Source organism: Nuphar pumila, chromosome 12 (genome assembly GCF_984573655.1).
Source record: "Nuphar pumila chromosome 12, dmNupPumi1.hap1.1, whole genome shotgun sequence".
Classification (NCBI taxonomy): domain Eukaryota; kingdom Viridiplantae; phylum Streptophyta; class Magnoliopsida; order Nymphaeales; family Nymphaeaceae; genus Nuphar; species Nuphar pumila.
In genome coordinates, this window is record NC_143260.1 from 29,718,778 (window position 1) to 29,730,569 (window position 11,792).

The 11,792-nt window shown below is 37.8% G+C and overlaps 1 protein-coding gene across 1 annotated transcript; it reads left to right on the forward strand.

Moving 5' to 3' along the window:
• Positions 1-1,458: 1,458 nt before the first annotated feature.
• Positions 1,459-10,428, forward strand: LOC149820476 (U-box domain-containing protein 35-like). Its single transcript, XM_089981809.1, has 10 exons — positions 1,459-1,642; positions 2,896-3,002; positions 4,721-4,842; positions 4,924-5,172; positions 6,301-6,628; positions 7,209-7,310; positions 7,791-8,219; positions 9,219-9,906; positions 9,999-10,010; positions 10,322-10,428. Exons 1-10 carry the CDS (start codon positions 1,459-1,461, stop codon positions 10,426-10,428), a joined length of 2,328 nt encoding a protein of 775 aa, XP_089837935.1.
• Positions 10,429-11,792: the final 1,364 nt, after the last annotated feature.

The window sequence follows — 11,792 nt, forward strand, 5'->3', positions numbered from 1 at the left end:
TGAATGTCGCCACACAATTGAAGACATCCTTGAGGATTATTTACTTAAAAGAGATTCACATGGCATCTTGCAAAGCCCATACTATATATGCAATGGCAGTACTTTATATGTAGAGTTTGACTAAAATGCGAAGGTCGAGGACATTCACAACACTAATATGTGAATGTTGCACAAATTTGTGGACCTCCATAAGAATCTGTTACTTAAAGGATATTCGCATGGTATCTGGTGAATGTCATATTATATATGTAAATCTCATACAATATTTGTGAAGTTACACATTTCACAAATTTGGTTGTGAACTTCATGAGGTCTTTGAAAACATGGTACAAATGTACTTTTTAGTGAGAGATTGCAAGGTCGGGATAACTTATTAATATATCTCATGAAGCTCATGAGGTTCACTCATGCGAAGGTAAAAAAAGTTGGGCATTTCTGATTATGGACATCAAGCAAATTTCGCAAATTGAGAGCATTTCGGAAAACATATCATTTTTTTAGGCATTAAGGTCATTTTCTGTTTATTAAAATTTCATATAACCCTGACAGCAATGGTAGTATTGAGCATGGGAATTGGAAAATGATATTGGGTTGGATATGTTGATCTTTCTTTTTTGTTGCGATGGCTTGTTGAACCCGAACCAAAAACCAGTTATTGGTGATATGAACAGGTTAGGGTCAAATCTGACCCAGCCTTGATCTAACCCATTGAAGCCAAACAAGCGGGCTACCTTGCCAAGTTAGAACCCTTTTTTCATAAGCTTTTAAAGAGAACCACGAGAGAGAGAGAGAGAGAGAGAGAGAGAGAGAGAGAGAGAGAGAGAGCTACTTTTATGCATGAATAAAGAGTTAGGTTCCCGACAAATGAACGGCCTTGAGGATATCTCATCCTCAGCCACTGTATTCTGCTGCTCTTTAGTTATATTATTTTCTCTGTTACATGGAAATGAAAAAAAAAGAGTTAGAGTTCACGACAAATAAGAGAGTGCCACCTCATATCCAAGGTTTGGGGTCCACAACTGAATGGAGAAAGCGCGTAGCTGACAAAATTAAAGAAGGGCAACAACTCGCAGCTTACCCAAATAAAGCATCAGCTTGTAACAGAAAAAACGGACTTGAACCTCTCTCTCCCAACACGCTATAATTCTTCCCCATTTCTGTTGCCTGTTTTGAAAAGATCAGGGAGGTGAGAGAGAGAAAGAGATTGTCACGCCCCTTGAATCAGAGGGCGAGAGCCCGAGGTCCATGAGGGCTCCGCTCATCTGATCAAAGGGCCTGTGAACGTCACCAAGTGGAAGGACATCAAAATTCGAAACCCATGGGTATATATCTTGTTGTATAACTGGTAAGGGTCTGTCTAACCTCAGCTTACGTATTCAAGAGAACAAAAAAAAAAAAAAAAAAAGAGAGCGAGAGCGCAAGAGAGAAAGAAACAGACACAAAAAAGAAAAAGAAAAGATGCATCAACAATGCGGCGAGACTGCTGATGTATGGGATGACGCTTCATGTCCAAAGATGGCTGTGGCCATTGACAATGACAAGGGCAGCCAGTTTGCTGTTAAATGGGCGGTGGACAAGCTTCTCATTGGGGTGTCAACCATCATCTTGATCCACGTTAGGAACAGACATGCAGCTGTCAACAGTAGGCTCTCTTTCCTTTCATCCTTTTTTTTTCTCAATCCTCCTATCATCTTTTCTATTTGAGCAACTTGGTTTATGATTCCTGAGAACACGGATCCTATCATTTGAAATAGGATAGCCATCCAATCAATGGACTTGAACCTCTCTTCAATATATCGCCTTTCTTTCATGGCGAAGTTATATAGGCTTTTGCAGCACCAGTTTAATCGGCAACTTGGCTATCCAACGATTTTCAATGAAAATCATGGTCCCAAATTGTTTTGGATGAGAGTTGTTATTCATCGATTATTTAGTCGATGAATCACCGAGGATGGCTACACTGAATGTGATTGCATCTGATCTGTGCGGCCATCAATGAAAGGGTGGCCTAAAGGCTCTGGGAATGGTATTTACTATATATGACATATGCCCAATAATGAGAGATCCAATGAAAGGCCAAATGGTAAAGCTACGCATAACAGAGAGGTCACAGGTTCGAATCCCACGAGGTTTTGCCTATCAAATAACTAAAAAGAAAAATAAATAAATGAAAAATTTCACATGCATGATGCCTGAGTGGTACCCAAGATGCTCATACAGAAATGCTAATTTTGGTTTCGGGTTCCCAATCACTAAACTTCATACCTCAAAGCATCAATGAGAGCCGGATCCAATCGGTTGTAGGCCGGTGTATGGCTTTTCTCCAACCAGATTTTCTCATGTCACACAAACAAGAGAATATTTTTCATAAAAAGTTCTCATGTAAAAACTTCTCATATGTAACATTTTCCTCATGAGATTTTTACTTTTTTTTTTTCTTTTTCATTTTCAAACATTGGCTTCAGATTCTAAACTGACATGGAACTTAATTGCGGGAGAAGCGAGTAGTACAGACAGTTTAGTGGTTTTCATGCTCTCCTTTTTCACTCGGTACTATTTTAATCATACTCATCAGCACCAAGGTCATGTTTGCTTGCATCTCATTTGATTTGAAATCTCATGTGATTTCGTCTTATGTGATTGGAAATCATATGATTCATAATCATATGGTGGAGAACGTAATTTGGAATCACATGAAAAGTGAGTAAAATAGGCTCATTGTGATTTCAAATCTCACAACCCGTTTGCTTGCGCATGAGAAATCGGTGAGTAAATGATTCTCATTTGGAGCCAAGAAACCGTGCCCCAAATAGGACCCCATTTCTGGGGCATCTAAATAGCATCTCTCTCTCTCTCTCATGATATATTCTTTGATAACAATTTCGTATCATGCAGGTGGCTTTACTATCAGCGATGGAAGTCAGGCATCCATCCAAGAACAACTTGAGATTGAAAAGACACACCTCTTTCTTCCTTTCCGCGGATTTTGTGCTAGAAAGCATGTAATCTCTCTGTCTCTCAGCAAGAAAAGCCATAAACAAGCTACGAAACTTCGTAAAGATTCTTGGCATCAGTATAGTTATTCTTCCCGTTTTACTAAGTTAGCAAGGATGTATTGTCTCTGAGTAATGCATTCCTTAGGCACCCTTTTCGTTAGGTCTTTAGGCCCCTTCAAAAATCGTAGTATTGATTTTTTTTTCTCATGTCTAACACCGTAGATGTGATATATATATATATATATATATATAGCGGGAGGGTGGGCATGTGCCATCTAAACCTGCTGAAATCCCTTAAAATGAGTGCTCACCTTGACCCATAGCATGGGCAGTGCATGACCCCCCTTTTGTTACGCATTTTCCCAATCTCTCTCTCTCTCTCTCTCTCTCTCTCTCTCTCTCTCTCTCCTGTCCTTCGCCTTCCCTGCGAGGCTCTACCGGTGCCTGTCGTCTGCCCCTGTTGTGGTCAGTGGTCCTCTCTCTCTTTTTGCGAGATGCCATCCGCCCTTGTTGTGGTCGGTGGTCCCCTCCTCTCTCTCTCTCTTTGAGCCTGCAAGGCTCCGCTGACATTTGTCGTTTGCCCCTGTTGTGGTTGGTATGTGTGTGTTTAAAAATTAGCAATAAGCATGAATAATGGATGCTTGATTTTTTTTGTTAGAATATTAGAGCTTTTATTTGTTCTTTTTCAATTAGCATAAATCTATGATTTATTTTAGGATTTTGGGTATTGATTTATTTTTTTTCAAATTACATGATTATATAATGAATGTTTTAGGGTTTCTTATATAGTATTTTATTTTTAATTATCATTAAGTGTGATTCCATTAATAAATGTTTGATTTTTGTTATCAAACCCCTAAATCTTTGATTTTTGTTAGGATTTACGTCTTCTATTTTTGTTTTTCAAATGACAAATATTTAATTAGGGTTTTGCTTTTTTTTCAATTAGCATATCTACAATGTGTGATGTTTGTTAGAATTTAAGTTTTTTATTTATTTTTTAGAATGAAGTAAATGTTTAGTTTATGGTTTTAAGGTGGTGTGTGTGTGTTTAACTACCATTAGGCATGAATCCATGAATATTATGTGGTTTAATTTTGGTTAGAATATTAAGGGTTTTTTATTAATTAATCATAACTACATAATTTATAATATTTGTAGTGATTAGGGTTTTGGTTTTTTTAAATGACATAAATGTTTAGTTATGGTTTAAGGGTTTTCTTGTGCTTTTTTCAATTATCATTAGTCATAGATATATAAATATTGCAAGATGTGATTTTGGTTAGAATATTAGTGTTTTTTATTACTTAGCATAAATGCATAATTTATGTTGTTTGTAGTGATTAGTTTTTATTTGGTTTTTTTTTATAATGATATAAATGTTTAGTTTATAATTTTAAGGTTTTTGTGTTTTTTTTTTTAATTGTCATTTGACGTGAATCCATGTATATTGTATGATTTGATTTTGGTTAGAATATTAGGATTTTTTATCTAGCATAAGTGAACCATTTATGATGTTTGTTGAAAATAGGGTTTTGATTTGATTTTTTAAAATATATTGTTAATAATTTTCTCTAAAAAAATATATTATTAGTATTTTTATTTTACTTTGTATTTGTGCCCAAATCCTATCTCCACCCCTGTATACACGTACACATGCGCACAGACACAATAAATTTATAGGTAAATGAAACACAGCACGTCTAATTTCCATATGGTTACAGGTGACTGTTAAAGAGGTTGTTATAGAGGATGTGGATGTGTCAAAGGCCATTACTGACTACATCATAAACAACTGCATCACTAGCATCGTTCTTGGCGCATCAACGAGGAGCGCGATCACGAGGTATGCTTTTCGGCATTTTTTTTTCTACCCCTTTTCTAAAAATTTTCATTCAAATGCTTAGGCCATTTCATCATGTCACAGGAAATTCAGGCAACCTGATGTGCCAAGTTGTATCTTCAAAGGAGCGCCAGACTTCTGTACAGTTTATGTGGTGGCCAAAGGCAAGATCCCACAGGTCCGGCCATCCACCAGAAGTGCCCCACAAAAACTACCTGCTGCTTTTCCAATGGTTAGGCAGCCTCTACCACTGCATGCTAAGCCCTCATTTAGCCCACCAGTGCTGCCAGTACAAAACTCAGAACCCTATGAGCCTGCTAATGCTATGATGAGGTACCATATTCATAACAATGATCATGCAAACAGTGAACTTGGAAAAATAGATGACTGGGATTGGGTCAGGAGAGTGCTTCATATCTTGGTGCTTGCCCCAAGTATGAATGGTTGCACTTGGTGCATCTGGGCGTTTGACACCTGTCCGGAACATTTTCTTGGTATTTAAGTTTTTTAAAATTTTCATTTCTGATGGATGTCAATTATCTTAAATCCCAAACACGAGCTGATTAGAGGTTTCAAATTCTGCATAATTCAAAATGCACCTATGTTTTGACAATTATAAAAAATGTACTTGAATTTTTTATGGTCAATCAAAACCCAGTGAACATTGAATCCCACTGTTGTAAATATGTCTTTTAAGAATTTATTTCACTTCTCTGTTGTCCAAAGTTCGATATCTCTCTTTTCGACAAGTTGAACCAATTTGTTGTGGCATGGGAATGACTATGATATAAAAATCAAATACATTTTATGGATAAGTCAAATCCAACCAAAAATGAAAATTTGGGAGAAGAAGATGTGAAACCAATATCCATCTAATTCATCAGCATTCCAAACCAAAGTTTCATATAAGACCAGGAGTATATTCTAATTATTGAAGGGTAAAAAGTAGTAGTATTTTGTACTAACCCAAAATAGGTTAATAGTAACTATAGCTAGTTTTAAACTGGTTTGTCTTTTATATACATTAACAAAACTTTGGTGCCTTTTTTTATTAAATTCCAAACATTAGGCGCATTTTTTAATTATGTCAAAAAAGTTCGTGTCATTTTGAAAAATGTCATAAAAAAAAAATTTGTACTTCAAACATCAAGAGCTTCAAGCAGCTGCAAAAGCGGGGCATGGATGCACCAAGCAAAGAGAAACATGCTTGGGGGACCAAGTAGGAGGAGAAAGACTGCATTAGACATCTATCTATTGTATTTTGAATGAGCCCAGTGCTTGTAATAGGGCTCACCTTCCATGTGAAACTACTTCTGCCTCAACCACTTGCATGTCCTTGGCCCATCCAAAACACATGATCATCACAGTCTGTGTTAGACATGTTTCTGCAATGGATCAAGTGCAACGCATCAAACAGAACACTATATGATATGTCATGTGACACAATTTCTTACTTAACAGGTCTCCGCTGCAGCGCGGATGGAGGCCAGGCAATGCAGTTGGTCCCTCTGAGAGGATGGGAACAACTGGGAGAGCAATGGCGGGTATGAGGACCACGCCCCTCACTCATGACGGCCATGAAGAACACAAGTTCCTTGAGAGCACATCCTCTCCCAGGGTATCTACTTCTCGAGATGGGTATCCTGTGGACTTCACCTTCATCTCCAGTGGAAACGATTTCAGTATGACCCATGGATCTCGCTCCATCGACTTCGGTGCTGACAGCTTGGATAAGGGTTCCTCTCCCACAGATGGGAGCCCAACAAACTCCTTTGCAGGACACTCAACTGTAAGAATTTTATATACACATGCACAAATGAACATATACTGAAGTGATCACTCAAACAACATCATTGTTACCTGTTCAAATGAAACTTGCTAGTTCAAAAAGGACTGCAGGTAGCGAGCTAGATATAAAGATACTTTTTAATTAAATTGTTCTTCGTTCAATGAGTTGTCCTATTCAAAAGTTCGTTTGTTTTCAATTTTTTTTACAGAGATAATTTTCAATATAAATTGCTTATCTGACCAGCAAGCTACTTTTAAGAAGGGGACTCACATCCACTTCTAAATGAGGCAATCATCTTGTAAGAGGATCACATCAATTACTGAATCTGTGCTCTATACAAACATATGCATAATGTCATTTTACTTTAGTACCTTGATCTAGGTAAACCTAGCAGGTTTTAGATTAGATCTGCAATTCCATGGTCTTACGACCAGGCTTAGATTGAAGGTGTGATTGAATAACTGCGATGTCCTAGACATGATTACACATTAAAGGATAAGATAAAGGATATTATTAAGCAGTAGATCTCCAACTTTAATATGGTAATGAACAGTGTTTCTTATCTTCATTGATTTTATAGAGAGAAATGGAGGCTGAGATGAAAAGATTAAGACTGGAACTGAAGCAAACAATGGAAATGTATAGCAACGCCTGCAAAGAAGCTCTCAGTGCAAAGCAAAAGGTCTCTCTCTCTCTCTCTCTCTCTCTCTCTCTCTCCATATATATATATATATATATATATAGATAGATAGAGAGAGAGAGAGAGAGTCAACTGCATATGCAAGTTATATCAACTCAATCTGACCCTAAAAATGTGTTCAGCATGGTTTGTTTGTTAAAGATTGCATCTAAGATTGTTTCTCAAATGCAAAAATGACTTTAAATTATAAAAATTTTGTACATTGTGGGGCTATTGATTTTTAAAGTCTTTGAAAAACTTGCACGCATCACAATCTCGTGGTCGAAAAGTCAATTTCCACTAAATAAAACATGTAAATCATATTTGTATGGTAAGATCCACAAAAAACTCGGAACGGAAAATGCCGAAAAAATTGTGTTTCCAAGTAGATATTGTCTAAAGTGATTTGTACTATATGTGTGTGTCTGCGTGTACACGCAAGTCAGACGAAAATCATTTGATGAAACAAACGGATGGTCACAGGCAAAGGAGCTTCATCAATGGCAAATGGAAGAAGCACACAAAGTCGAGGAAGCAAGGCTGGCGGAAGAAGCAGCATTGGCAATTGCAGAAATGGAGAAGGCAAAGAGCAAGGCAGCTATCGAAGCTGCAGAGGCTGCAAGAAGGCTTGCGGAGATAGAATCACAAAAGAGGATGAATGCAGAGATGAAAGCCAAGAGGGAAGCAGAAGAAAAAAGGAAAGTCTTGGATGCACTGGCGCATTCCGAAGTGAGGTACAGGAAGTACAGCATACATGAGATTGAAGCCGCCACAGATTTCTTCTCTCAATCACTCAAAATTGGAGAGGGTGGATATGGACCTGTCTATAGAGCTACTTTAGACCACACTTCAGTAGCCATTAAAGTCCTAAGACCAGATGCAGCCCAAGGACGGACCCAGTTCCAGCAAGAGGTATGAAATTATGCATTATCGAATCCTTATAGATGAGTGAACAAAGTGAAGTAATATAGTGGTTGATTCATCTACGGCACCTTCCTTCTCATAGGTTCATACGATGCAAAAAACTGTAATTTGAGCTAGTCATCTGCAACTGCATTCTATTTCATTGATAGATCAAGCATGATATTATTACTCCATTTTGCCTCCATTACACCCTCTTATATACTAGTGATATTGGAGACTTCATAAAATAACCGTAGTCTCACTTGTATCTGCAACCAAATATGCAACATAAAAATATTACCTTGCCAGTTCCTCAATGGTAGCACACTGCTAGAAACATGAAAAGATGGATATAAAGCCAGCATTTGATGATTATTCCGATGTGTGGCTTTGGCATCACAAACAATTTGAACTACGACATTTCAAAAAGTGGAAAGACAATCACTTGGATCATGCTTTTTTGAGAAAAAATAATTTTTTAAGCATTGAATATTTTTTAAAATTATAGACCATTGATTGTTTCATATCTGTATAGTCAGATTTTAGAAAGAATAGAAACAATCTTTCCAAAGCTCGGTAAGTACAAAAAAAAGTGTCAGGCACCTACCCATATATATATATAATGAGTGGTAGGTGTTCAATCAGAACTCAAGCGCACTAACCGTCCATCACACGCATGATGGATCACGCAACAAACACAAAAAGCGCACAAAAAACGTAAAAAAGCGAAAAAAAGACCCTGGGACCTTTAGCGGCGTTTTGAAACACAGCTAAAAGCAAAAAAGTAAAATGCTGTGTCCCCACTGAGCTTTTAGCGGTGCTTTCAAACTGACGTAAAGGGTGTTTAAGCACACAAAAAATGCATTTTGCACTTTTTTTTGCTCATTTTTGCATGCTGAACGTCCATCACGTTCGCGTGATGGATGGTCAGCGTGTGTGTATATATATATATATATATATAATGTTTCACTAAGATCCGTTTTCTATTTTTCTTTTGAACTGGTGTAGGTGGAGGTGTTGAGTTGCATCAGGCATCCAAACATGGTCCTACTTCTTGGAGCTTGCCCAGAGTATGGATGCCTGGTATATGAGTACATGGAGAGAGGAAGCTTAGATGACCTATTGTTCCGACGAGGAAACACGCCGAGTCTACAATGGCAGTTGCGCTTCAAGATAGCAGCTGAGATAGCAACAGGCCTACAGTTCCTGCACCAAACAAAGCCAGAGCCCCTTGTTCATCGAGACCTCAAGCCTGCAAACATACTACTTGATCGGAACTTCGTGAGCAAGATTAGTGATGTTGGGTTATCTAGGCTGGTCCCTCCTTCGGTAGCAGATAACGTCACTCAATACAGGATGACATCGACAGCTGGGACATTTTGCTACATTGATCCAGAGTACCAACAAACAGGAATGTTGGGCATCAAGTCTGACATCTACTCTCTTGGGATTATGCTTCTGCAGATCATAACAGCAAGGCCACCAATGGGTCTCACTCACCATGTTGAGAGGGCAATAGAACGTGGAATTTTTGAGGAAATGTTGGATCCTACAGTTCCAGATTGGCCAGTGGAAGAAGCTCTTGTTTTTGCAAAGTTGGCATTACAATGTTCCGAGTTGAAGAGGAAGGATAGACCAGATCTTGGGACAGTAGTTTTGCCAGAGCTTAATAGGCTGAGAGATCTTGGCAACTCAAGCCTTAGTTTTACTCCCGGCTTCAACGTCATGGGTTCCCATTCTTACGTCGGTTCGGTAAGTCGTCTTTTCCACCTAAGCTGAATGATTTAGTAGAAGCCCAAAGTAACTTGAAGAAAAGGATCTTCCAAGTATCCCAAGTTGTTTCTCTTGGTAATCCTTAGAAAATGTCACAAGTATTTGAACTTTTGGTCTAATTTTCTTGATTAGGCCACTGATCATCTCTATAACACCAATAGATTTGAGACTTACAGTTTGATAAAAGAGGGTAAACAGATAAGATGAATAATAACAAGGAATTTCTTTTTTTTATTGATGTTAACAGGAAGTGATGATGAGTAATAGCAGAATCTCCCAAGCAGGGCAAGGTCAGGACAGATTTACTACAGGGAACAATTCACAAGAGAGCTTGACAGTGAGTTCCATGGGAACCAGCACAAGTGATGCCATCAGTTCTAAATCAAGCACATCATCTTCTTCTACTGCAGGAGGTAGAATGGTGCCAAGAAAACTAGTAACATGAGGCTGTCTCTTGATTTACTTCTTCCTATCTTTGTCATAATTTCGTAAGCCTGAACCTGATTTGGTACATAAACAATATGTACTCACTCTAAAAGTAACCTCCTTGAACTAGAAAATGGGGACATGAGCTGATCATTTGATGGCATATTGCAAGCCTTGCCAATTTTAGCATTTAGCACACCTGATAAACATGAACGCTTCAATTGCCATATGAAACAAGTTTTTCATGGTACCACACACACACACGCACATGCATCCAATGTGAATGGCTATGGTGAGAGAAACCTTCAAGGCTTAAGAATTGAGATCATATTCACTATGAATGCCATCCAATGCTTATTCTATGAATCCCCTGTTATAAGAGCGAATATGTTCATAGTCGTCCCATTCATGCTCCAAACCAACAGCACTCTGCATTTTAACATGGGTTTTAGATACCATTCACAGTAATAAATAATGGCATCCAACCTCAATATGGATCGGAAACCATCAGAGAATGGAAGCCTGTTGACAGATATTGGATAACAGGAGGCTGTTGTACATATTGAATTCATATTCACGAAAACAAGATATGATCTGTTAATATGCAAATTAACTTAATTAAATTATGCAGCGTGTGGTTCAGTAGTTCTTCAAAACTGGCAGGGCCCAATGCCAGTCAAATGGAACTCTCAGGCCTCTTCTCCACCCAGGAGGATCCCAAGCCATTGCCTATAACATGGGAAATGTAAAAAATTAAGGATGCCAGTGAAAGAATGCAATGATGAATCTCTAAAATGCACACGCAGTAGAGGAAGAGAAGATGCGAGGAAGGGCTGCAAACTCATGATTATGTGGGAAATCGTGTGGCATACTCTAAATATAAAACTGATTAGTTACAATAATTTTATAGATATAAAAGTACCCCTGCTTAGTGTACTACATAACAATCCTAAATATAAATAAATAAGTAAATATTATAAAAGAAGCATAGGGTCTTTATAGACCATAAAATTAGGTTAGCCACTTGAAACATAGGGTCTTTAATTGGTAAGTTGGTAGAGTTAGTAGATGTTATGCGTAAGAGAAAGATTAATATTTTATGTCTACAAGAGACCAAATGGGTAGGTGAGAAAGCACAAGTGATAAAAGTTTGAGAATATAAGATTTGGTATACATGAATAAATAAGAATAGGAATGGATTAGGGATTGTTATGACTCGAGAGTTTATAGATAATGTAGTTGAGGTATGTAGGAGGGGTGATAGGATTTTACTTATTAAATTAGTATTAGGTACAAATATTATTAATATTATTAGTGTTTATGCACCTCAAGTAGGTTTAGATGATTCTATTAAGCGTCAATTTTGGAAAGATTTAGATGGAG

Excerpts from the sequence above, each read along its gene's own strand:
- LOC149820476 (XM_089981809.1), top strand. The coding sequence starts at position 1,459 with ATGCATCAACAATGCGGCGAGACTGCTGATGTATGGGATGACGCTTCA. Across the intron at positions 1,643-2,895 it reads CAGACATGCAGCTGTCAACA|GTGGCTTTACTATCAGCGAT; the intron begins GTAGGCTCTCTT and ends CGTATCATGCAG. Across the intron at positions 7,311-7,790 it reads CTCTCAGTGCAAAGCAAAAG|GCAAAGGAGCTTCATCAATG; the intron begins GTCTCTCTCTCT and ends GGATGGTCACAG.